The following is a 26275-nucleotide window of genomic DNA, read 5'->3' as shown; positions in this document are numbered from 1 at the left end:
TTTTTCTCCCATTCCTAGAAGTCAGACAGTGTTCTCCCCAGATTCTGCTAGGCGGGGCACCTGAAACACAAACCACAGCTGCCAACATGAAAACACTGAATTGGCACTTAAGTTTAGGTTCTGAGGTTTGTTGGTAGACTGTGCCTAAGTAATGATGAAGTCATTACACACACAGGAAGTGATCACCTGATCTGCTGACACTAAGAGGACAGGAGGTGTGTCCTACTTCACATCAGTGGAATTCTGAGTATTTCCATTGATGCAATCTCCAGTCACTGTTTCGAAATGACCTTTGACCTCTAGACAGCAGCTAACAAACACCAACGAGGCTCTTTCATCACCACCACCAACAAACGAGGCTCTTTCATCACCACCAACCAACGAGGCTCTTTCACCACCACCACCACCAACCAACGAGGCTCTTTCATCACCACCACCAACCAACGAGGCTCTTTCATCACCACCACCACCACCAACCAACGAGGCTCTTTCATCACCACCACCAACCAACGAGGCTCTTTCATCACCACCACCAACCAACGAGGCTCTTTCATCACCACCACCACCAACCAACGAGGCTCTTTCATCACCACCACCACCAACCAACGAGGCTCTTTCATCACCACCACCAACCAACGAGGCTCTTTCATCACCACCACCACCAACCAACAAGGCTCTTTCATCACCACCACCACCAACCAACAAGGCTCTTTCATCACCACCACCACCAACCAACGAGGCTCTTTCATCACCACCACCAACCAACGAGGCTCTTTCATCACCACCACATCCATACCACAACAAGCCCTGACCCACCAGAAACACTAGGCTCCGTGGGAAATAAAAGGAACGTTGGCTCTGTGAGGTACACAGAGGGTTTCTCCTGGCTGGCACACAGCACAGTTATTCAATGTTGTGTAGAATGTCAACTGACATAATTCCATTGCTACATGACATAGAATGATGTACCAGTATGTTATAAAGAAACAATCCCTTTCCATCCCAATGTTCCATAAAAGTCAGTGTCCCATATCCTTTCCTCCAGAGCCGAACAGGCACAGCTTCACACACACACACACCCAGCGCAGTAGTCATCAAGAGGCTGTGGGAGGGTAAACATTAGCAGGACACAAACACATACATGGCTCAGGCAAGGCCGCAGTCTCTGTGGATCAGAGCAGAGGCTTGAGTCCCAAATGGCACCCTACTCCATATATCAGGGTTTCCCAACCCTCTCCTTGACCCCCCCCCAGACATTTTTGTTTTAACCCTAAAATTGGCACACCGGATTAAATTAGTCAACTAATCATCAAGACTTCGGCACATAGGGCTCTGCTCAAAAGCAGTGCACTATGTAGGGAATAAAGTGCTGTTTGGGACGCAGCGCCAGGATCAGCTCAGGGCTTACAGGGCATCAACAGCATACCTCAACACAACGTCAGACTGAGTCCCAAATGGCACCCCTATTCCCTTTAGAGTGCACTACTGGCTCTGGGTCCAAAGGGCACTACATAGGAATAGGGTGCCATTCGGGACACGAGAGAGAGATGGGGTTTCCCTCAGCCTTTTCAAATCACATGCAGGTTGTTCTCAGAAAGGACTAACCAGTTATTCAGAAAGGACTAACCAGTTATTCAGAAAAGACTAACCAGATATTCAGAAAAGACTAACCAGTTATTCAGAAAAGACTAACCAGTTATTCAGAAAAGACTAACCAGTTATTCAGAAAAGACTAACCAGTTATTCAGAAAAGACTAACCAGTTATTCAGAAAAGACTAACCAGTTATTCAGAAAAGACTAACCAGATATTCAGAAAAGACTAACCAGATATACTCCTGGAAATCAACCTGTTCTATGGGTGTTCACGGCACATATTCACAAAGCATCTCCGAGTAGGAGACAGTGATGGTCTAGGATCAGTTCTGCCTATCAGATCAATGAATAACACAGGGGGTGGTCTAGGATCAGTTCTGCCTATCAGATCAATGAATAACACAGGGGGTGGTCTAGGATCAGTTCTGCCTATCAGATCAATGAATAACACAGGGGGTGGTCTAGGATCAGTTCTGCCTATCAGATCAATGAATAACACAGGGGGTGGTCTAGGATCAGTTCTGCCTATCAGATCAATGAATAACACAGGGGGTGGTCTAGGATCAGTTCTGCCTATCAGATCAATGAATAACACAGGGGGTGGTCTAGGATCAGTTCTGCCTATCAGATCAATGAATAACACAGGGGGTGGTCTAGGATCAGTTCTGCCTATCAGATCAATGAATAACACAGGGGGTACCTGATCCTAGATCAGCACTGCGACAGGTTTATTTTACTTCTCTGTTTAACTGAAAGTTGACTGATGCCGCAGAGTTTGATCAGAGCCTTGATCTAACTCCACCCTTCCATCCATCTATGACATCACAAGAGGAAGTGCAACACTTGAGGCCCCTGCAAGCTCCTCACGAGTCTGATGGAAAAATCTGACACTGTCATTAACGCTATGCAACGCGAGTGTCCCAAATGGCACCCCATTCCCTATATAGTGCACTACTTTAGACCAGAGCCCTATGGGCCCAGGTCAAAAGTAGTGCACTATATAGGGAATAGGGTGCCATTTTTATGCCTCGGCTTAGGCTATTCTATCCAGACATGCACTAGGCTGTTCTTACAGACAGACAGAGAGACATTATCACTTCTTAGGGATAAAATACAGTCCAGAAAAACAGGCCTGGCCTGTAGAATGTAAATAAGGCCAGCTAGATTTAGGAGACAGACACAGACCATTTATTTAGCTAAAACAAACACACACCCCCCCCCCTCCCAAGGTCAGAACTGAAGACTCATCGGAGGGAGATTTAGCAGAAGGGAGATTTAGCAGATGGGAGAAAGGATTACATAAATGAAATCATAATATGATGAGCCAAGGCCCTTTGTTTCCAAATAGAAGACAGAGAGATGAGATAATGTCCAAAAACAGCCCTTTCACCACCAGCTCTGTAGGCTATATCTATATTTCCTGTCTGAGGGATGCTGAAGATGACCATAACAGCGTCATCAGGGGCTTCGTCCCAAATAGCACCATATTCCCTTTACGGTGCACTACTTTATACCAGGGCCCATATGGCTCTGGTATAAAGCAGTGTATAGGGAGCCATTTGGGAAGAACCTCAGGACTCAATCATTCATCTCTCATAGAAGACAATACACAGCGTTCCTCAGGGGGTCCTACCTGGGCTTAGCCAATCTCTCTCTCCCTGTCTCTCCGTCCCCCTCACTCCCTCTGTCACCCTCTTTCTCCCCATGTCTCTCTGTCCCTCCGCCTCTCTGTGCCTTCATGCATTTCACAGTTAGCATATGATATCATCATGTGAGGCTGGGAACCCCCTTCACCCACCCACACAGAGTTACTGGGGACATCCTCTTCCTGTCTGATGATAATGGTAATGTACCGATCTAAAATAACACAGTGATTCAACACTGCCGTTTAATATGAGTTCTAAGAAAAGCTATGGAGTGTGTCAACGTGTGTACCTGTCAAGAACACATTAATGGGAGTGTTCAGTCTATGTATGACAGATCTAAGATAAATAGCTTGACGATGATAAACAGCTCACAAAGGAAAAGTTAACAACCCAATTACTATAATTGTATAGTTGACAATTATTTTATTTCTCAGGACTGCTACACTAACATACCAGTGTGTACTAGAAAATCTAAAGCCAAGGTAATGAACAAAATAGCCAACTAGGGGGAAGCACCCAGAGCGGTTTCACCTCCATAAAAATACATTGTTTGTTTGCATAACAGGAGTTATCCGACTGTAGTATTGCTGTACATCTCTGGTAGTATCGTAGACTAGTGTGGGCTGGGCTCTCACCACTACCAGGCCTGATTTGACCTTGCAAGTTGGAGGCAAAAACACCCCTCTCATGTTCTCTCTCTCTCTCTCTCTTCAGATTTTATACAGCTAGTAAAAACATGACTGAAGTCCACCGGTGTTGAACTTTCAACTGAATACTCAACATTCGGGGGTCTGACAAGTAAAGATGACTTACAGTAAAAGTAGATATAGCTAGCTAGCTAAGTAAGAAGTGAAGTAGCCAATTGGTGTAGCTAGCAAGTTTGACAGACTGGCTGGGTGAATATAAACAAGTGGAATATGAGTGATCGCCTCACATCTTATTGCCGCCTCAAAACAACATGGTTTCCATTAGGGGGGGGGGGGGTGCTTTAACGAAAATCCTGTTATTGAAGGCATATCTATAATCCGTAACTCCTTGTCCGTCGGTCCTGATTGTATAATGTGTGGACATCTGTATGGAAATCGTCTGAACCTAACACCTATAACTCCAAACCGGCACCTATGTCTCGGCTGTGATCGACAGTGGTAGGCTACGCAGAACCGCGTCTTGCATGCTGTCTATCGCAGCAGAGTTACGACGCTTACAGACGGGTTGTGGCCTCCTATAGCTCCTCCCACAACCCACCTCTGGTTTCCATAGCTAGAGATATTCAAACATTATATATTGAACAAAAATATTAAACGCAACATGTAAAGTGTTGGTCCCATGTTTTATGAGCTGAAATAAAAGATCACAGAAATGTTCCATACGCACAAAAAGCTTATTTCTCTCAAATGTTGTGCAGAAATGTGTTTACATCCCTGTTAGTGAGCATTTCTTATTTGCCAAGATAATCCATCCAACTGACAGGTGTGGCATATCAATAAGCTTATTAAACAGCATGATCCTTACACAGCTGCACCTTGTGCTGGGGACAATAAAATGCCACTCTAAAATGTGCAGTTGTGTCACACAACACTCCCGAGTGGCACAGTGGTCTAAGGCACTGCATCTCAGTGCTTGAGGCATCATTACAGACCCCCTGGTTCGATTCCAGGCTGAATCACAACCGGCCGTGATTGGGAGTCCCATAGGGCGGCGCACAATTGGCCCAGCGTTGTCTGGGTTTGGCTGGTGTAGGCCGTCATTGTAAATAAGAATTTGTTCTTAACTGACTTGCCTAGTTAAATAAAGGTTAAAAAAATAAAACAATAAACACAATTCCACAGATGTCTCAAGTTGAGGGAGCGCACTATTGGCATGCTGACTGCAGGAATGTCTACCAGAGCTGTTGCCAGAGAATGTAATGTTAATTTCTCTAACATAAGCCGCCTCCAATGGCATTTTTTAGAATTTGGCAGTATGTCCAACAAGCCTCACAACCGCAGACCACATGTATGGCGTTGTGTGGGTGAGCGGTTTGCTGATGTGAACGTTTTGAACAGAATGCCCCATGGTGGCGGTGGGGTTATGGTATGGGCAGGCATAAGCTACAGACAACGAACACAATTGCATTTTACAGATGGCAATTTTAATGCACAGAGATACCGTGACAAGGTCCTGAGGCCCTTTGTGATGCCCATTCTTTCAAAAGGTATCTGTGACCAACAGATGAATATCTGTATTCCCAGTCGTGAAATCCATAGATTAGGGCCTAATGAATTTATTTCAATTGACTGATTTCCTTATATGAACTGTAACTCAGGTTTCCATAACATGACAAGTCAGATATGCCATACATGATGTTTTCTAAAATATGTGCAATGATGGTTAGGATAAACTTAATCTAGTTACGTTATATCCGCTGTGATGAAAACAATTCTAAGCGTTCTGATTTCCAAACTAGTTACCAAGTTATTTCACTATGACTGTTCAAGATTCATGTTTTTAAAACACTCAACCAAGTTTATAAATAAGTTAGCTACAGCAACAAAGCTAGATAGCTAGCGCATTGGCTAGCCAAAGCTAGCTGGTAAATTGCCTGATAAAAATAGCTGATAAACTGTCATACTATTTTCCACGCCTGAATAATATTGATATGGGACAAACAATGCGCGTGATATCAAAAGATCAACTCAGACAACTGAATCATGTTCAAATGGAAACCCTGCTCTGTCTGTGTGGCCTCATCTCTTCAAATCCCACTGTGCACAAACAGTTTCAAATAACATGGGCGTTTCTTCTAGCTTTGTGTGTGTTAGCTAGCTAACTAGGCTAGCGAATAAACAGAAGTGAGTCTGCCCGTCCACTCGACATAGCTAGCTAGCAAGCACAAGTTACGGCTACTGTTAGCATGCTAGCTGGCTGCTTCCCACAGACATGAACTCTTGAACAGAGAGCAAATAAGTCAACAAAGGCGCCTAAAAACTCGCCAGTGACGTTATATAACGTACAATGGACAACCTAAAGTACCTTACCTTTAATTACATTACTAAAAATCGTGGCCCTGAACTCTTCTTTGGCCCTTTGATCGAAGTCCTGCCCATGGATGATGCGCATCTGCTTCAGGAAAGTGGACTTGCCGCTTTCTCCCGCTCCGAGTAGCAGAATCTTCACTAGCCGCTTCACGTACGTCTTATCCCGCGAAATACTTTTGTCTATTTCTTTAGATTTCCTTAATTGTTCTGCCTCGTTACTCGTGAGGAGACAGTTTGGAAAACATACCGATAAAACGGACCGGGACGGCAGGAAATCCGCCATCTTTGAAACAACTTCATCGATACAGTAGAGAGAGTTGGTTTGAGGCTAGCGACTAGAGTCTACTCTCGGGTGGGGCGCGAATACGGATAACGTGTGTGTGAGCGCGCACAGGGCTAACACAATGAGGGGATTCGTTTATCTGGCCGGGTTACCGCGGTGAGTGGAGTTTGAAACGGGTGAAAAGTGATTGCATTCATTTACATTTTAGTCATTTAGCAGACGTTCTTATCCAGAGCGACTTACAGTTAGTGAGTGCATACATTTTATTTTTTTTCATACTGGCCCCCCGTGGGAATCGAACTCACAACCCATGCTCTACCAACTGAGCTACACGGCCCATTCGTTTTGGAACCGGGCTGCCTCCCGGGCCTGAGCCATGTACGCCACTCTGGCCCACGGCGAAGTCGGCTGTGTTTTTACATGGAAAAGTGATTGCTTTTGATAAAAACGCTTTATCTGCCTTCCCAATGAAACTGTTTTTATTTTATGGAAAAGAGATGTTATATGTTTCTGGACGATGTACCTAGCTGCCTTGTTGACAACATGACCGAGCGGCGCAGATTGCTGTTTGATTTGAGAAGGGGGTGCTCCTCCCAGTTTTGCCCGATGATGTGACGGGCCATTGGCCGGTTCAACCCGGGCCAGTGTAATATAATTCCCTCAATGTGACTAAACGTTTGGGCGGATCACAAAAGGTCTAGATTGCCCATATCCTTTGATTTTGTTTCACTTTGAATCCCCACTCATTACAATTGATAGAGTTACTGAGATGAATTGTGTGGGCCAGCCTACAAGTTATTTATGGCTAGGGCTATTTCAATATAGGAATTAGTTCAAAAGGTAATTGCATATGAATAGTAATTGATAACACAATTGAAAAATCGTACCTTTCCTACACTAATAAACCATGGAATATTATGCTTAAGCCTACACAAAGTGTGCCTCACTTAGAAAGCTGAGTTGCTATCTTGGAGATACAGCAACAAAGAAACAGTCGGTGGTTGTATTTGATTAACGTTTTATTAAAAAGTAAGGATTTCAACAAACAAAGAAAGGCACGCAACAACAGAGGACAAACATAGATACACGGAATCGGAGATTCACTCCGAACGCTCTCGTCTGCACTCAACTCCGCGGATGTGGTATCGTGGAGGTGAGATATACATCGGCTACAACAAGACAAGACAATCAGAAGGGTGCACTGCATGCAGATCGTCGTAAATTCATATCATGCATTCATCAGCAGTACCAGCTGGGTACGGTAGAGGGCAGTGTATACCCTGGGAGTCAAGAAGGTCCAGCACCTTCACCTGTGGTTTCTTTTTTGGCACCATCTCTGGTTGAGGTAGCCCAGTCCTATGTTACCTGTGACATTCATAGGCCTAAATGAGAGATCAAATTAAAGTATATCTGTGAGACATTATTATTATTTTGTCATCCAGTGAAGTGATCGCAAAAAAAACTAGATTGTTTTTATCCTTTCTCTTTCACCACATTCTTGGTCTACAAATATTTTACATGGATTTTCTGTATATTTCTATATTTCAATAGCCTAAAACCCAAATACTGTTAAGTTTCAATTCAAGGTTTTATTGCCATATTGCCCCCAAATTGATAGTTGCTTGATGGTGTGACGTCTGGTGGTGCCACTGTCACAAGTAACGTGTTGTTAAACCAGAGTTTAGCCTAGCTGTCGTTGGTTGATAAATCCGTCTTCGCGCTTTCTGACCCCTCTCACGCAATCTCTGACGCGCGGTCAACGGAACAGGCTACGGTCCCAGCCCCGGTATACCATTATACCTGTGTGATCATTTTTTTCATAAACATTTCATACCTGGATTTTCTTCTTTAGGATCGCATATCGACCGACTGCAAACATGACAATTAGGACGCTGAGAGATCATGGTCAGCACTACCGACCACGGATGGCATGCCTAAAAAATGTAGGTTACCTGTACATTTACATAATTTTATCAGTACTTTTAAATGTTTTGAGAAAAATGTAATAGACTTCAGATAAACTAAAAGTTCACATCAAGTCTACTGATTTTAGGTGGGCTGGTGATAGCCTACTTGTTGATATAGTATTGCTGAACAGTATAGCCTACAGTAAATTCACGAGGAGCCCCAAGATTGTTGTTTAAATTGCCCCTTTAGTGTCTTAAAAAAACGAATCAAGTGGTTTGTAGAAGTTCATTGTAAACTGTTATTTATTGCAACAGGTTTTAACTTGGGGGATTTAGCCGCCCATAATCCTGTTCCCATCCAATTACAAATGGAACAGTTGTGATGCCATCATGACTTTCAATGTGGTAAACTGCATAGCTTCATCAAAATATACTACTACACTCACACTATTGTTTCATGACCTGTAGGCTACTGTATATTTATTTTGTTTAGAGCGAAGAGATTGTAGACATCTCAGAGATCCAATTTCAATCTAAACTCTAAACAATGTTTTCTTGTACTATGGGTCGGGACCCAAAGTGGGCCCTGGGCATGTGAGAGGTGGGTCATGAGTTATGAGAATACATCTATAATCACCCACTATTTCTTCTTGATTTGGGTCATTGGTGGACCATTTGGGTCACAGAAGGACGGTCAATTTCTCATTTGAGTCTCGAGCTAAAAGAGTTTAAGAACCCCTGCTCTAAACCAATTAGCTGCTTGGACAACTGGGGTAAATGGCTCTGAGCCAATCAGGTCTTCCACATCTCAGAGGTCAGGGGTCGGAGGTATCATACATCACTATGACCTTTGACCTGATAGGTCTGTTTTCTTCCATTTCGTGAAACAAACCAAAGTGGATTGTGAGAGTGTGTGTCTGTCCTCTTCCTCCCACCCTGCTCCAGGTGGAGGTGTTTGTGGTTGAGATGCAGGATCCTAAGAGTGGGGTGAAGGGTGCCGACCAGAAACTCAACGTGACCACCATCCCACACGTCATCAACGGTGAGTCCAGAGACTTACAGCACCAGATGGCAGCCCCACTGAGAGACATATCTCCTAAAACATTATCCCTCCATCTCCATTATACCATTACAATGTTTGCCCTAGATCGTTTTCTTGGTGGAGTGAAATGACCACCGTAGCCATGTAGCAGGGCTGAACTAACCCAAACATTCAAAGAAAGCCATTTTTGTCAAGAAATTGTGAAAGCTAGGTAGTGGTGCTGCCTAGTAGGGGAAACCGTAGGGAAACACCTCCCACCAATGGTACATTGTTGTTATTTAATAACATCATTCTGGGAAGTTGTGGGTAGTTATTGGACTAGCTAAGATTCTAGAGCTGCGGCGGACTGTCTTGTAGACTGTCCTGCTAGGCTGCTAATGAAGGTTATATAAGACAGCTGTCAATTGGATGAGATCTGTGTGGTGCTTCTGTGCTCCCAAGCTGCCCTCTAATCCCTGGCTAAGACCAAGGCCAGGGGAAAGATCAGAGCTGCGTCCAGATTGGTAGCCTATTACCTACACACTACACTACAGAGCTTTATGGGTCCTGGTCAAAAGTAGAACACTATATAGGGAATAAGGTGCTATTTTGGGATGCACAGGAGGTCTGGAGATGAAGGGAAGGAAGAATGGTCGCTGGGCTAAGACCATGTGACGGACAGGAAATTGTCATCGCAGTCCAGTCATGGGGACTTCCTGCTTCAGTGCTGGTTGTTATTGTTATTTTAGTTTATCCTGATCAATCTAATCACAAGTTAAGCTATACGGTATACTGTCACATACTGTTATTAAGTCATGGATTTTGCACTGTGTCTGAGCCAGGTAGTACCTTCAAAAAATAGTGTGTGTAGGCCAGGCCTGTCAGAGCTGGCTCACTGTTGTCATACTCTGAATATCTACGTTCACTTGTCATCACACAGGGCAGGACATTCTAGCATGGATAGTCACCAAACTGAAGGTTACCACAGAAGGTAAGCAACTGGATTCTATGAATGGATTTGGCTGGGTACTTATATCAATTAATCCAACACAATAAAAGGTATTATTTTAATGTCATTACTACGTCATTACCACGTTATTATGCAAGCAAGTAATTACTAGTTAAATGCTGTAAACTAAAGTATAACCAAGAGCTTTGATAATATATGAAGTATCATCCTCCCTCCTCTCCTCCCTCCTTCACCAGAGGCCCAGGCGTTTGGGACCATGCTGGTGGCCTACGGGTACATCTACCCCCTCCAGAACCACAGGAAGTTGGTCCTGGTCCCCGACAGCACCCTCTACCGCTTCCAGGTACCTACCTGTAACTACCTGTATCTCCCTGTAACTACCTGTGTCTATCTACCTGTTCTATCTACCTGTGTCTATCTACCTGTAACTACCTGTGTCTATCTACCTGTATCTCCCTGTAGCGACCTGTGTTTATCTACCTGTAACTACCTGTCCTGTAACACCTACCTGGTACAACCAGGTAACTATATCTACCTGTAACACCTACCTGGTTTAGACAGGTAACTATATCTACCTGTAACACCTACCTGGTTCAGCCAGGTAACTATATCTACCTGTAACACCTACCTGGTTCAGCCAGGTAACTATATCTACCTGTAACACCTACCTGGTTCAGCCAGGTAACTATATCTACCTGTAACACATACCTGGTTCAGCCAGGTAACTATATCTACCTGTAACACCTACCTGGTTCAGCCAGGTAACTATATCTACCTGTAACACCTACCTGGTTCAGCTAGGTAACTATATCTACCTGTAACACCTACCTGGTTCAGCCAGGTAACTATATCTACCTGTAACACCTACCTGGTTCAGACAGGTAACTATATCTACCTGTAACACCTACCTGGTTCAGACAGGTAACTATATCTACCTGTAACACCTACCTGGTTCAGCCAGGTAACTATATCTACCTGTAACACCTACCTGGTTCAGCCAGGTAACTATATCTACCTGTAACACATACCTGGTTCAGCCAGGTAACTATATCTACCTGTAACACCTACCTGGTTCAGCCAGGTAACTATATCTACCTGTAACACCTACCTGGTTCAGCTAGGTAACTATATCTACCTGTAACACCTACCTGGTTCAGCCAGGTAACTATATCTACCTGTAACACCTACCTGGTTCAGACAGGTAACTATATCTACCTGTAACACCTACCTGGTTCAGACAGGTAACTATATCTACCTGTAACACCTACCTGGTTCAGCCAGGTAACTATATCTACCTGTAACACCTACCTGGTTCAGCCAGGTAACTATATCTACCTGTAACACCTACCTGGTTCAGCCAGGTAACTATATCTACCTGTAACACCTACCTGGTTCAGCTAGGTAACTATATCTACCTGTAACACCTACCTGGTTCAGCCAGGTAACTATATCTACCTGTAACACCTACCTGGTTCAGACAGGTAACTATATCTACCTGTAACACATACCTGGTTCAGCCAGGTAACTATATCTACCTGTAACACCTACCTGGTTCAGCCAGGTAACTATATCTAACTGTAACACCTACCTGGTTCAGCTAGGTAACTATATCTACCTGTAACACCTACCTGGTTCAGCCAGGTAACTATATCTACCTGTAACACCTACCTGGTTCAGACAGGTAACTATATCTACCTGTAACACCTACCTGGTTCAGCCAGGTAACTATATCTACCTGTAACACCTACCTGGTTCAGCCAGGTAACTATATCCACCTGTAACACCTACCTGGTTCAGCCAGGTAACTATATCCACCTGTAACACCTACCTGGTTCAGCCAGGTAACTATATCCACCTGTAACACCTACCTGGTTCAGCCAGGTAACTATATCTACCTGTAACACCTACCTGGTTCAGCCAGGTAACTATATCCACCTGTAACACCTACCTGGTTCAGCCAGGTAACTATATCTACCTGTAACACCTACCTGGTTCAGCCAGGTAACTATATCTACCTGTAACACCTACCTGGTTCAGCCAGGTAACTATATCTACCTGTAACACCTACCTGGTTCAGCCAGGTAAACTATATCTACCTGTAACACCTACCTGGTTCAGCCAGGTAACTATATCTACCTGTAACACCTACCTGGTTCAGCCAGGTAACTATATCTACCTGTAACACCTACCTGGTTCAGCCAGGTAACTATATCTACCTGTAACACCTACCTGGTTCAGCCAGGTAACTATATCTACCTGTAACACCTACCTGGTTCAGCCAGGTAACTATATCTACCTGTAACACCTACCTGGTTCAGCCAGGTAACTATATCACCTGTAACACCTACCTGGTTCAGCCAGGTAACTATATCTACCTGTAACACCTACCTGGTTCAGCCAGGTAACTATATCCACCTGTAACACCTACCTGGTTCAGCCAGGTAACTATATCCACCTGTAACACCTACCTGGTTCAGCCAGGTAACTATATCTACCTGTAACACCTACCTGGTTCAGCCAGGTAACTATATCTACCTCTAACACCTACCTGGTTCAGACAGGTAACTATATCCACCTGTAACACCTACCTGGTTCAGCCAGGTAACTATATCTACCTGTAACACCTACCTGGTTCAGCCAGGTAACTATATCTACCTCTAACACCTACCTGGTTCAGCCAGGTAACTATATCTACCTGTAACACCTACCTGGTTCAGCCAGGTAACTATATCTACCTGTAACACCTACCTGGTTCAGCCAGGTAACTATATCTACCTCTAACACCTACCTGGTTCAGCCAGGTAACTATATCTACCTGTAACACCTACCTGGTTCAGCCAGGTAACTATATCTACCTGTAACACCTACCTGGTTCAGCCAGGTAACTATATCTACCTGTAACACCTACCTGGTTCAGCCAGGTAACTATATCTACCTGTAACACATACCTGGTTCAGACAGGTAACTATATCTACCTGTAACACCTACCTGGTTCAGCCAGGTAACTATATCTACCTGTAACACATACCTGGTTCAGACAGGTAACTATATCTACCTGTAACACCTACCTGGTTCAGCCAGGTAACTATATCTACCTGTAACACCTACCTGGTTCAGCCAGGTAACTATATCTACCTGTAACACCTACCTGGTTCAGCCAGGTAACTATATCTACCTGTAACACCTACCTGGTTCAGCCAGGTAACTATATCTACCTGTAACACATACCTGGTTCAGACAGGTAACTATATCTACCTGTAACACCTACCTGGTTCAGACAGGTAACTATATCTACCTGTAACACATACCTGGTTCAGACAGGTAACTATATCTACCTGTAACACCTACCTGGTTCAGCCAGGTAACTATATCTACCTGTAACACATACCTGGTTCAGCCAGGTAACTATATCTACCTGTAACACCTACCTGGTTCAGCCAGGTAACTATATCTACCTGTAACACATACCTGGTTCAGACAGGTAACTATATCTACCTGTAACACCTACCTGGTTCAGACAGGTAACTATATCTACCTGTAACACCTACCTGGTTCAGCCAGGTAACTATATCTACCTGTAACACCTACCTGGTTCAGCCAGGTAACTATATCTACCTGTAACACCTACCTGGTTCAGCCAGGTAACTATATCCACCTGTAACACCTACCTGGTTCAGCCAGGTAACTATATCTACCTGTAACACCTACCTGGTTCAGACAGGTAACTATATCTACCTGTAACACCTACCTGGTTCAGACAGGTAACTATATCTACCTGTAACACCTACCTGGTTCAGCCAGGTAACTATATCTACCTGTAACACATACCTGGTTCAGCCAGGTAACTATATCTACCTGTAACACCTACCTGGTTCAGCTAGGTAACTATATCTACCTGTAACACCTACCTGGTTCAGCCAGGTAACTATATCCACCTGTAACACCTACCTGGTTCAGCCAGGTAACTATATCTACCTGTAACACCTACCTGGTTCAGCCAGGTAACTATATCTACCTGTAACACCTACCTGGTTCAGCCAGGTAACTATATCGACTTGAGAACGGAGCAGAAGACAATTTGTTGTTGTTCGCTGTAACATATGTACAATAAAGATGTATTCTATTCTGTAGCACCTACCTGGTTACAGGTAACCCACAGTATGTTCAGTTACCACCTGGTCAGGTAACATTTCCCCACACTAGAGCAGTTGTCATTAACCCCTGGTCAGGTAACATTTCCCCACACTAGAGCAGTTGTCAGTAACCCCTGGTCAGGTAACATTTCTCCACAGTAGAGCAGTTGTCATTAACCCCTGGTCAGGTAACATTTCCCCACAGTAGAGCAGTTGTCATTAACCCCTGGAAGGACACAGTGCCTGCTGTAGTTAGTATTTCAGTGAGGCAGAGGAAATGACTAATCTTCATGTCACTATCTGTCTCAACCTTTCCACAGACCCCTTATTACTGGCCCGTGCAGAAGTGGCCCGCTGAGGACATAGACTATGGTGGGTTTATCTTCTGGAGTGAAAGGAGAGTGAATGCCTAGTCACTGGCAGCTACTTCTTTTTATGTAAAAAAAACATTAGGGGGTTGATCAGCTTAAATATTGCAGATAGATTGTGGCTTCCATCAATGTAATTGTCTGCATCTTTTCCAATCCCCCATATATATATTTTTTGTAAAACCTGCAAAATCGGCAGTGTATCAAATACTTGTTCTCCCCACTGTATATATACAGTGGGGAAAAAAAGTATTTAGTCAGCCACCAATTGTGCAAGTTCTCCCACTTAAAAAGATGAGAGAGGCCTGTAATTTTCATCATAGGTACACGTCAACTATGACAGACAAAATGAGAAAAAAAATCCAGAAAATCACATTGTAGGATTTTTTTATGAATTTATTTGCAAATTATGGTGGAAAATAAGTATTTGGTCAATAACAAAAGTTTCTCGATACTTTGTTATATACCCTTTCTTGGCAATGACACAGGTCAAACGTTTTCTGTAAGTCTTCACAAGGTTTTCACACACTGTTGCTGGTATTTTGGCCCATTCATCCATGCAGATCTCCTCTAGAGCAGTGATGTTTTGGGGCTGTCGCTGGGCAACACGGACTTTCAACTCCCTCCAAAGATTTTCTATGGGGTTGAGATCTGGAGACTGGCTAGGCCCATCCAGGACCTTCAAATGCTTCTTACGAAGCCACTTCTTCGTTGCCCGGGCGGTGTGTTTGGGATCATTGTCATGCTGAAAGACCCAGCCATGTTTCATCTTCAATGCCCTTGCTGATGGAAGGAGGTTTTCACTCAAAATATCACGAAACATGGCCCCATTCATTCTTTCCTTTACACGGATCAGTCGTCCTGGTCCCTTTGCAGAAAAACAGCCCCAAAGCATGATGTTTCTACCCCCATGCTTCACAGTAGGTATGGTGTTCTTTGGATGCAACTCAGCATTCTTTGTCCTCCAAACACGACGAGTTCAGTTTTTACCAAAAAGTTCTATTTTGGTTTCATCTGACCATATGACATTCTCCCAATCCTCTTCTGGATCATCCAAATGCACTCTAGCAAACTTCAGACGGGCCTGGACATGTACTGGCTTAAGCAGGGGGACACGTCTGGCACTGCAGGATTTGAGTCCCTGGCGGCGTAGTGTGTTACTGATGGTAGGCTTTGTTACTTTGGTCCAAGCTCTCTGCAGGTCATTTACTAGGTCCCCCTGTGTGGTTCTGGGATTTTTGCTCACCGTTCTTGTGATCATTTTGACCCCATGGGGTGAGATCTTGCGTGGAGCCCCAGATCGAGGGAGATTATCAGTGGTCTTGTATGTCTTCCATTTCCTAATAATTGCTCCCACAGTTGATTTCTTCAAACCAAGCTGCTTACCTATTGCAGATTCAGTCTTCCCAGCCTGGTGCAGGTCTACAATTTTTTTTCTGGTGTCCTTTGGCAGCTCTTTGGTCTTGGCCATAGTGGAGTTTGGAGTGTGACTGTTTGAGGTTGTGGACATGTGTATTTTATACTGATAACAAGTTCAAACAGGTGCCATTAATACAGGTAACGAGTGGAGGACAGAGGAGCCTCTTAAAGAAGAAGTTACAGGTCTGTGAGAGCCAGAAATCTTGCTTGTTTGTAGGTGACCAAATACTTATTTTCCACCATAATTTGCAAATAAATTCATAAAAAATCCTACAATGTGATTTTCTGGAGAAAAAAAATCTCCATTTGTCTGTCATAGTTGACGTGTACCTATGATGAAAATTACAGGCCTCTCTCATCTTTTTAAGTGGGAGAACTTGCACAATTGGTGGCTAACTAAATACTTTTTTCCCCCACTGTGTATATATATATATATATATATACATACAGTGAGGGAAAAAAGTATTTGATCCCCTGATTTTGTACGTTTGCCCACTGACAAAGAAATGATCAGTCTATAATTTTAATGGTAGGTTTATTTGAACAGTGAGAGACAGAACAACAACAAAAATCCAGAAAAACGCATGTAAAAAATTTTTATACATTGATTTGCATTTTAATGAGGGAAATAAGTATCTGACCCCCTCTCAATCAGAAAGATTTCTGGCTCCCAGGTGTCTTTTATACAGGTAACGAGAGTGCTCCTAATCTCAGCTTGTTACCTGTATAAAAGACACCCGTCCACAGAAGCAATCAATCAATCAGATTCCAAACTCTCCACCATGGCCAAGACCAAAGAGCTCTCCAAGGATGTCAGGGACAAGATTGTAGACCTACACAAGGCTGGAATGGGCTACAAGACCATCGCCAAGCAGCTTGGTGAGAAGGTGACAACAGTTGGTGCGATTATTCGCAAATGGAAGAAACACAAAAGCACTGTCAATCTCCCTCGGCCTGGGGTTTTGCCACCAAGTACTAAGTCATGTTTTGCAGAGGGGTCAAATACTTATTTCCCACATTAAAATGCAAATCAATTTATAACATTTTTGACATGCGTTTTTCTGGATTTTTTTGTTGTTATTCTGTCTCTCACTGTTCAAATAAACCTACCATTAAAATTATAGACTGATCATGTCTTTGTCAGTGGGCAAACGTACAAAATCAGCAGGGGATCAAATACTTTTTTCCCTCACTGTATATATATATATACAGTGCCCTCCACAATTATTGGCACCCCTGTTTAAGATGTGGTCGAGGACTTCCAAAAATTCTCCTTTTTTTTCAAACAACATAGAACCCAAATGCAAAAAAATAGAAAAATCCAACCTTTTATTTAAGTACATTACTTTGGTGTAAAAAAAAAAATTCACACATTTAGAAAAAAAATAACTTGAAATCATGTGTCCCACAATTATTGGCACCCCTGAGGTTAATACTTTGTACAACCCCCTTTTGCCAACAAGACAGCACTTAATCTCCTCCTATAACATTTCACAAGATTGGAGAACACAGAGAGAGGGATCTTTGACCATTCTTCTTTGCACAATCTTTCTAGATCATCTAGTGTCCTGGGTCCTCTCTTATGCACTCTCCTCTTTAGCTCGCCCCACAGGTTTTCGATTGGGTTGAGGTCTGGGGACTGAGATGGCCATGGGAGGACCTTGAGTTTGTGACTGCTGAACCATTTTTGTGTCGATTTTGCCACATGTTTTGGATCATTATCCTGCTGAAAGACCCAATGACGACCCATCTTCAGCTTTCTGGCAGAGGCCATCAGGTTTTTATTTAAAATGTCCTGGTAGTTCAAAGCGTTCATAATGCCATGCACCCTAACAAGGTTCCCAGGGCCTTTGGAAGAGAAACAGGCCCACAGCATCACAGATCCTCCACCATACTTCACGGTGGGCATGAGGTGCTTTTCGGCATACTCATCTTTTGTTTTACGCCAGACCCACTTAGAGTGTTTGTTGCCAAAAAGCTCAATCTTAGTCTCATCTGACCAAAGCACACGATCCCAGTTGAAGTCCCAGTGCCGCTTAGCAAACTCCAGACGTTTACGTTTGTGAGTGTTAGTGAGAAAAGGCTTTTTCTTTGCATGCCTCCCAAACAGCTTGTTGGCATGTAGAGAGCGTCTGATGGTTGTTTTGGAGACTTTGTGACCCCAAGATGCCACTCTTTGATGCAATTCTGTGACAGTGAGCTTAGGACTTTTTTTTTACTTCTCTTACCATCCTCCTCACTGTGTGTTGTGGCAAGATAAACTTGGGACCTCTTCCAGCCTTGTTTGTCACTGTTCCAGTTGTTTTAAACTTCTTAATGATTCCTCTGACTGTAGATACGGGCAAGTTAAGGCGAGTGGCTATTTTCTTGTAGCCATTGCCTGACTTATGAAGGTCGACACAAATCTGCCTTACTTGAATGGTGTGTTCTCTTGTCTTTGCCATGTTGACAAATGGGTAAGAGAATTAGGCCTCTGTGTCACGTCATATTTATACCCCAGGGAAACAGGAAGTAATGAATTACTAATTAAAAGTTCCTAGATACCCTGACCAACTTTAGCAACTACAGAAAAATATATTTTTTAAAAAATCAATTAAAATTTTCTGCGGAATTGTTAGGGGTGCCAATAATTGTGGGACACATGATTTCAAGTTTTTTTTTTTCTAAATGTGTGATTTTTTTTTTTACCACCAAAGTAATGTACTTAAATAAAAGGTTGGATTTTTCTCTTTTTTTGCATTTGGGTTCTATGTTGTTTAAAAAAAAAAGGAGAATTTTTGGAAGTCCTCGACCACATCTTAAACAGGGGTGCCAATAATAGTGGAGGGCACTGTATATATATATATACAGTGGGGAGAACAAGTATTTGATACACTGCCGATTTTGCAGGTTTTCCAAAAATCCAGAAAATCATATTGTATGATTTTTAAGTAATTCATTTGCATTTTATTGCATGACATAAGTATTTGATCACCTACCAACCAGTAAGAATTCCGGCTCTCACAGACCTGTTCGTTTTTCTTTAAGAAGCCCTCCTGTTCTCCACTCATTACCTGTATTAACTGCACCTATTTGAACTTGTTACCTGTATAAAAGACACCTGTCCACACACTCAATCAAACAGACTCCAACCTCTCCACAATGGCCAAGACCAGAGAGCTGTGTAAGGACATCAGGGATACAATTGTAGACCTGCACAAGGCTGGGATGGGCTACAGGACAATAGGCAAGCAGCTTCAGCTTGGTGAGAAGGCAACAACTGTTGGCGCAATTATTAGAAAATGGAAGAAGTTCAAGATGACGATCAATCACCCTCGGTCTGGGGCTCCATGCAAGATCTCACCTCGTGGGGCATCAATGATCATGAGGAAGGTGAGGGATCAGCCCAGAACTACACGGCAGGACCTGGTCAATGACCTGAAGAGAGCTGGGACCACAGTCTCAAAGAAAACCATTAGTAACACACTACGCCGTCATGGATTAAAATCCTGCAGCGCACGCAAGGTCCCCCTGCTCAAGCCAGCGCATGTCCAGGCCCGTCTGAAGTTTGCCAATGACCATCTGGATGATCCAGAGGAGGAATGGGAGAAGGTCATGTGGTCTGATGAGACAAAAATATAGCTTTTTGGTCTAAACTCCACTCGCCGTGTTTGGAGGAAGAAGAAGGATGAGTACAACCCCAAGAACACCATCCCAACAGTGAAGCATGGAGGTGGAAACATCATTCTTTGGGGATGCTTTTCTGCAAAGGGGACAGGACGTCTGCCCCGTATTGAGGGAGGATGGATGGGGCCATGTATCGCGAGATCTTGGCCAACAACCTCCTTCCCTCAGTAAGAGCATTGAAGATGGGTCGTGGCTGGATCTTCCAGCATGACAACGACCCGAAACACACAGCCAGGGCAACTAAGGAGTGGCTCCGTAAGAAGCATCTCAAGGTCCTGGAGTGGCCTAGCCAGTCTCCAGACCTGAACCCAATAGAACATCTTTGCAGGGAGCTGAAAGTCCGTATTGCCCAGCGACAGCCCCGAAACCTGAAGGATCTGGAGAAGGTCTGTATGGAGGAGTGGCCCAAAATCCATGCTGCAGTGTGTGCAAACCCTGGTCAAGACCTACAGGAAACGTATGATCTCTGTAATTGCAAACAAAGGTTTCTGTACCAAATATTAAGTTCTGCTTTTCTGATGTATCAAATACTTATGTCATGCAATAAAATGCAAATGAATTACTTAAAAATCATACAATGTGATTTTCTGGATTTTTGTTTTAGATTCCGTCTCTCACAGTTGAAGTGTACCTATGATAAAAATTACAGACCTCTACATGCTTTGTAAGTAGGAAAACCTGCAAAATCGGCAGTGTATCAAATACTTGTTCTCCCCACTGTATATATATATATATATAAAATATATATTTTTTAAAAATATATTTTCTTTCATTATCTTCCCCTAACCCTACCACCGCTCCCCTAATTAGAATAAACTAATGGCCAACAACAATTAGGCTTCTACTTCCAACTTATACATACTATATACATTTTACAGACACAGTATATTTTACAATTGTTCTCTTTTGTTTGTTTTTAGTCCCATCCTTCAGCTACCCTGAACCCCTCCCATCTATCTCTGAAGACCATCCAGTTTTGATTTCTATTTGCCATATATTTTTCAACTGTGCTGTGATGTTTTACAAAAGTTCTGAACCTTTCTATTCTCATAGTTTCTACAGATTGTAAATTAAAGGTAAACATTTTTGCTAAGAGTATTATTATATTATTGAATGATTGACTATGACTTTTCAAAAATATTGGCACGGGTGTTGTTAGGTTGAGGGCCGGCAAACCATGCCAATATATCCCCCAAACACCGGCTTCGAGGGCATTATCACTTTTATACAACGGGTTACCAACATATTCAAATAATGATTGTCATATTTTCATAAAAAAAGTTATTTTGATTAATTTTATTCATACTATTTCATCCTTCCACAAAATATAGTCCAGACACAAATCTAGGGTTTATACCCAAGCCGGATGGTCGTTCGTTCTATCGTTGTGAGGACAGACGCTTGGAGAGTACAGGGAGTGAGACCCACCCGTTGTATAATATTTAATAATTTCTGCCCTCTGAATTCATATTAATTATATAAATAGGCCCGTTTAATTTTGTCTGGCTTGCAAATAAAAATCCAAATAAAATGAAATATTTTTTGCTCATATAATTTAAAAAACAAGTCGCTAGGTGTAGGCAAGGCCTTATGCAAATAGGTAAACTAGGATATGACTAAAGAGTTAATCAGGGTGATTTTTCCACAAATAGACAGGTATTTTCCTTTCCATGGTAGCAAGATCGTATCTATTTTTGCTAACTTTCTATTAAAATGTATTGTGGTGAGATCATGTCTTTCTACCGAGTATGCCCACTTCACCATCAGACCATTTTATTGGTAAACTACACGGTAATGTAAAAGTTGTATTTTTAGTGATCCAATACGTAATATAGTGCACATATCATAATTTGGTTGTAATCCAGAGAGATTTGAAAAATTATCTAGATCCTCTATGAGGCTGTGGAGGGATCCAAATTGTGGATTTAAAAGAAAACATTAATCATCAGCGTACGATGACATCTTTGTTTTTAAGCCCTGTCAGCTACTTCTTAGTGTGATTTGTTGTTCCAGCTAGTTAAGATAGTGATACAATAACATTCTGAGTCACATGCTCTCACCTAGACAAGCTGATGATTTATTAACTCAGTTTTCTGCAACTGGCTGAGGTAAAGATGTGGTAAATAACGTATGGTATACTTCCTCTCTCCCTAAAGCCATCTACCTGGCCAGGAGAAACATCCGGAAGAAGGGGATGCTGGAGCCCTATGAGCAGGTACTGCAGGTGTAAAAAAAAAAAGAAGGAAAAAAATGCATTTCTTAAATAAATCCTGCTGACTACAACTGTGATATGTGGTTGTTTCACCTAGCTATCTCTGGATTTTTACTTTGGTGGATTTGTCGTCTGTCTATTTGACTTTAGATACTTTAGTCAAACATCTGTTGTTTTCAACAGCAACACTACGACAACCTCCACAAATGGATGAACCCCAAGTGGGATTTCATCGTGATGCAGGCTACAGAACAGTACAAGTATGTAACCGTCTGTTGTCTGACGTCTGTTGTCTGTTTATGTGTTGGTAGGGACCCACACGGTGTGCAGGCTTTTGTTCCAGACCAGCACTAACATGCCTGATTCACCTAATCAAGAGCTGTGTGATTATTTGAAATAGGTGTGTTAGTACTTGGATGAATAAAAGCCTGCACACCCAGTGGGTCCCTAAGACCAAGTGTGATTCAATAGTGACCTGGCTTTCTCTGTCTCCTGTATCTATCTCCTTTCCCATGTCTGTCTCTCTGTCTCCTGTCTGTCTCTCCCATGCCGCTCTGTCTCCTGTATGTCTTTCCCATGTCTCTCTGTCTCCTGTCTGTCTCTCCCATGTCTCTCTGTCTCCTGTCTGCCTCTCTGTCTCCTGTCTGTCTCTCCCATGTCTCTCTGTCTCCTGTCTGTCTCTCTGTCTCCTGTCTGTCTCCTGTATTTCTCTCCTGTGTCTCTCTGTCTCCTGTCTGTCTCTCCTATGTCTCTCTGTCTCCTGTCTGTCTCTCCCATGTCTCTCTGTCTCCTGTCTGTCTCTCCCATGTCTTTCTGTCTCCTGTATGTCTCTCTGTCTCCTGTCTGTCTCTCTGTCTCCTGTCTGTCTCTCCCATGTCTCTCTGTCTCCTGTCTGTCTCTCTGTCTCCTGTCTGTCTCTCCCATGTCTCTCTGTCTCCTGTCTGTCTCTCTGTCTCCTGTCTGTCTCTCCCATGCCCTCTGTCTCCTGTATGTCTCTCCCATGTCTCTCTGTCTCGTATATGTCTCTCCTGTGTCTCTCTGTCTCCTGTCTGTCTCTGTCTCCTGTCTGTCTCTTCTGTGTCTCTCTGTCTGCTGTCTGTCTCTCCCATGTCTCTCTGTCTCCTATATGTCTCTCCTGTGTCTCTGTCTCCTGTCTGTCTCCTGTCTGTCTGTCTCTCCCGTGTCTGTCTGTCTGTCTCGTGTCTGTCTGTCTCCTGTCTGTCTGTCTGTCTGTCTGTCTGTCTGTCTGTCTGTCTGTCTGTCTGTCTCCTGTCTGTCTGTCTCTGCCCTGTCTGTCTGTCTGTCTCCTGTCTGTCTGTCTGTCTCCTGTCTGTCTGTCTGTCTGTCTCCTGTCTGTCTGTCTCTGCCCTGTCTGTCTGTCTCCTGTCTGTCTCCTGTCTGTCTGTCTCTCCCGTGTCTGTCTGTCTGTCTCGTGTCTGTCTGTCTGTCTGTCTGTCTGTCTGTCTGTCTCCTGTCTGTCTGTCTCTGCCCTGTCTGTCTGTCTGTCTCCTGTCTGTCTGTCTGTCTGTCTGTCTGTCTGTCTGTCTGTCTGTCTGTCTGTCTGTCTGTCTCCTGTCTGTCTGTCTCTCCCCTGTCTGTCTCCTGTCTGTCTGTCTCCGTGTGTGTGTCAGGGCTAATAAGGAGAGGAAGAAGCCAGACAGAGTGGTGTTGGACTGTCAGGAGAGAGCCTACTGGATAATACACAGGCCACCAGTGAGTTCAGACCTACCAGAGAGTGTGTGTGTGTGTGCGTGTGTGTGTGTGTGTACACATGGAAAGGATATTGTTCCTGTCAGTCTATGAAGTCCATAGTGTCTAGTCCTGCTCTCTCTCCATTCACTGTGACCCTGTTTCGTGATGGAATTTACTCTGACCCCTCTGTAATGTTCGATGCGGCAGTAAACAGCTCAGAGGCAAGTATATCCTTTTAGGTTATTTAATGGTGAACTCACTTGAATAGTTACTGCAATGGGGCTTCTCTGCTAAATGGCAACATGACTAATGACAAGTTAAGTTCACGGTCATATCCCTACGCAGGTTACTCTAGTGATAGTTGTATCACTCAGTAGTGTTAATACGTGTCACATAGGAACTATATCAGCTCACATCTTCCCTCCTCTTAGTCTGTAGACCTGTATGAGACCTCTATGAGACCTCTATGAGACCTCTATGAGACCTGTATGAGACCTCTATGAGACCTCTATGAGACCAGTATGAGACCTCTATGAGACCTCTATGAGACCAGTATGAGACCTCTATGAGACCTCTATGAGACCAGTATGAGACCTCTATGAGACCTCTATGAGACCTCTATGAGACCTCTATGAGACCTCTATGAGACCTCTATGAGACCAGTATGAGACCTCTATGAGACCTCTATGAGACCTGTAATGTTATTACATGACCAAAAATAAAAACAAGCTTCTCTAGTCTGTCAATGACATAATACTATGCCCCGGATCAATCACAAACAAACATTATTCCCCCCCACAACAACGGTTTCTGTTCTTTCTTTTCTCAACAAAACTTTTCTTTCAACATAACAGTCTCTTTCTTTTCAGTGTTCTGTCTTAACTTGAACTTTGAACTAATGGCTGCTGGCTGGACTACCAGTTTCCTGCATGGAGATGCTGAGGGTTATTCTGCCTCACTCTCACGATGAGGCCATGGCCCAGACAGACAGAACAGCAACACCAGCAGAGATACAGGACCTGAAACCTCTTCAGAACTAGAGGTCTACTGGGTTCAGTCCAGTCTTTATTACACACTGGGTGGTAGTGAACCAGTACATGGGAACTAACAGGTGTCATCAGTGGAACATTTGGAGAACATCGCCAAGGACTATGTGTGATGTAACAGAACACATGTAAAAAGATATGAGGTGTTTTTTAGGACATGGGAAAATCAAACCTGTTAGCCAGTTCAGGTAGGCCTCCGCACTACAGCAAGAAACTAGGAGGGGTGCTGGACAACACTGACGGAAATCCAACAAAATGGCTGACCAGGAAAAACTTCCAAAAGGACTAATTAGAGGCAGAAAGGAATTGGAGCACGTTCAAGTAGCTTCCAATTGGCTCATTCATCCCCCCTCCTCTCCCCTGTAACTATTCCCCAGGTCGTTGCAGTAAATGAGAATGTGTTCTCAGTCAACCTACCTGGTAAAATAAGGGTTATTTAAATACAAGTATATATAATGTTCTCATTCAAAATGAACTATGATTGATGATGTTGGTGCCAGATCTGTTTGGAGAAAAAAAATCGGTATGCACATTGGAGACTGTTAACAATGCAAAATGATCGTATGTCAGTTGATGCTTCTTGCCGAGTTTTCCCAGGTCCTTACCCAGGGGTCTGTGCTCCAGACTGTGTAGATAGTATGTGGAGGTACAGCACAGCAGACTGACTAAAGAGGTGCTTGGTCTGTCCACAGCGCCGGACACACAGCGCCATGGACTACGGACTGGACCGTCTCATTGACCCCAATGCAGAGGAGGTAACAGGTGAGGACTGTGCTGTCTGAGACATCTCCCTTGGAAAACAGAGTGTGTCCCAAATGGCACCCTGTGCTTTATACACTGAGTGTACAAAACATTAAGGACACCTTCCTAATATTGAGTCGCCCCCCCCCCCCCCTTTGTCCTCAGAACAGCCTCAATTCGTCGGGGCATGGATTCTACAAGGTGTTGAAAGCGTTCCACAGGGATGCTGGCCCATGTTGATTCCAATGCTTCCCACAGTTGTGTCAAGTTGGCTGGATGTCCTTTGGGTGGTGGACCATTCTTGATACACACGAGAAACTGTGTATCAAGCGTGAAAAACATATTGAAGAACAATCTGGCATTAATGGCCATGTATTCTTATAATCTCCACCCGGCACAGCCAGAAGAGGACTGGTCACCCCCTCAGAGCCTGGTTCCTCTCTAGGTGTCTTCCTAGGTTCCTGCCTTTCTAGGGAGTTTTTCCTAGCCACCTTGCTTCTACATTTGCATTGCTTGCTGTTTGGGGTTTTAGACTGGGTTTCTGTATAAGCACTTTGTGA

The 26275-nt window shown here is 43.5% G+C and overlaps 1 protein-coding gene across 1 annotated transcript; it reads left to right on the top strand.

The window, feature by feature from the left end:
* Positions 1–8417: 8417 nt before the first annotated feature.
* Positions 8418–25736, top strand: LOC311122459 (regulator of G-protein signaling 9-like; the record flags this gene model as incomplete). The annotated part of the gene is made up of 9 exons (XM_084196812.1): positions 8418–8483; positions 9393–9489; positions 10409–10459; positions 10675–10781; positions 14892–14943; positions 22181–22239; positions 22420–22496; positions 23868–23949; positions 25667–25736. Coding segments are annotated over 9 exons (661 nt in total), but the record flags the coding sequence as incomplete, so codon positions are not given.
* Positions 25737–26275: the final 539 nt, after the last annotated feature.

This window comes from Coregonus lavaretus (genome assembly GCF_964263955.1).
Source record: "Coregonus lavaretus genome assembly, contig: HAP1_SCAFFOLD_7423, whole genome shotgun sequence".
NCBI lineage: Eukaryota > Metazoa > Chordata > Actinopteri > Salmoniformes > Salmonidae > Coregonus > Coregonus lavaretus.
This window is presented reverse-complemented; position numbering and strand designations above follow the sequence as displayed.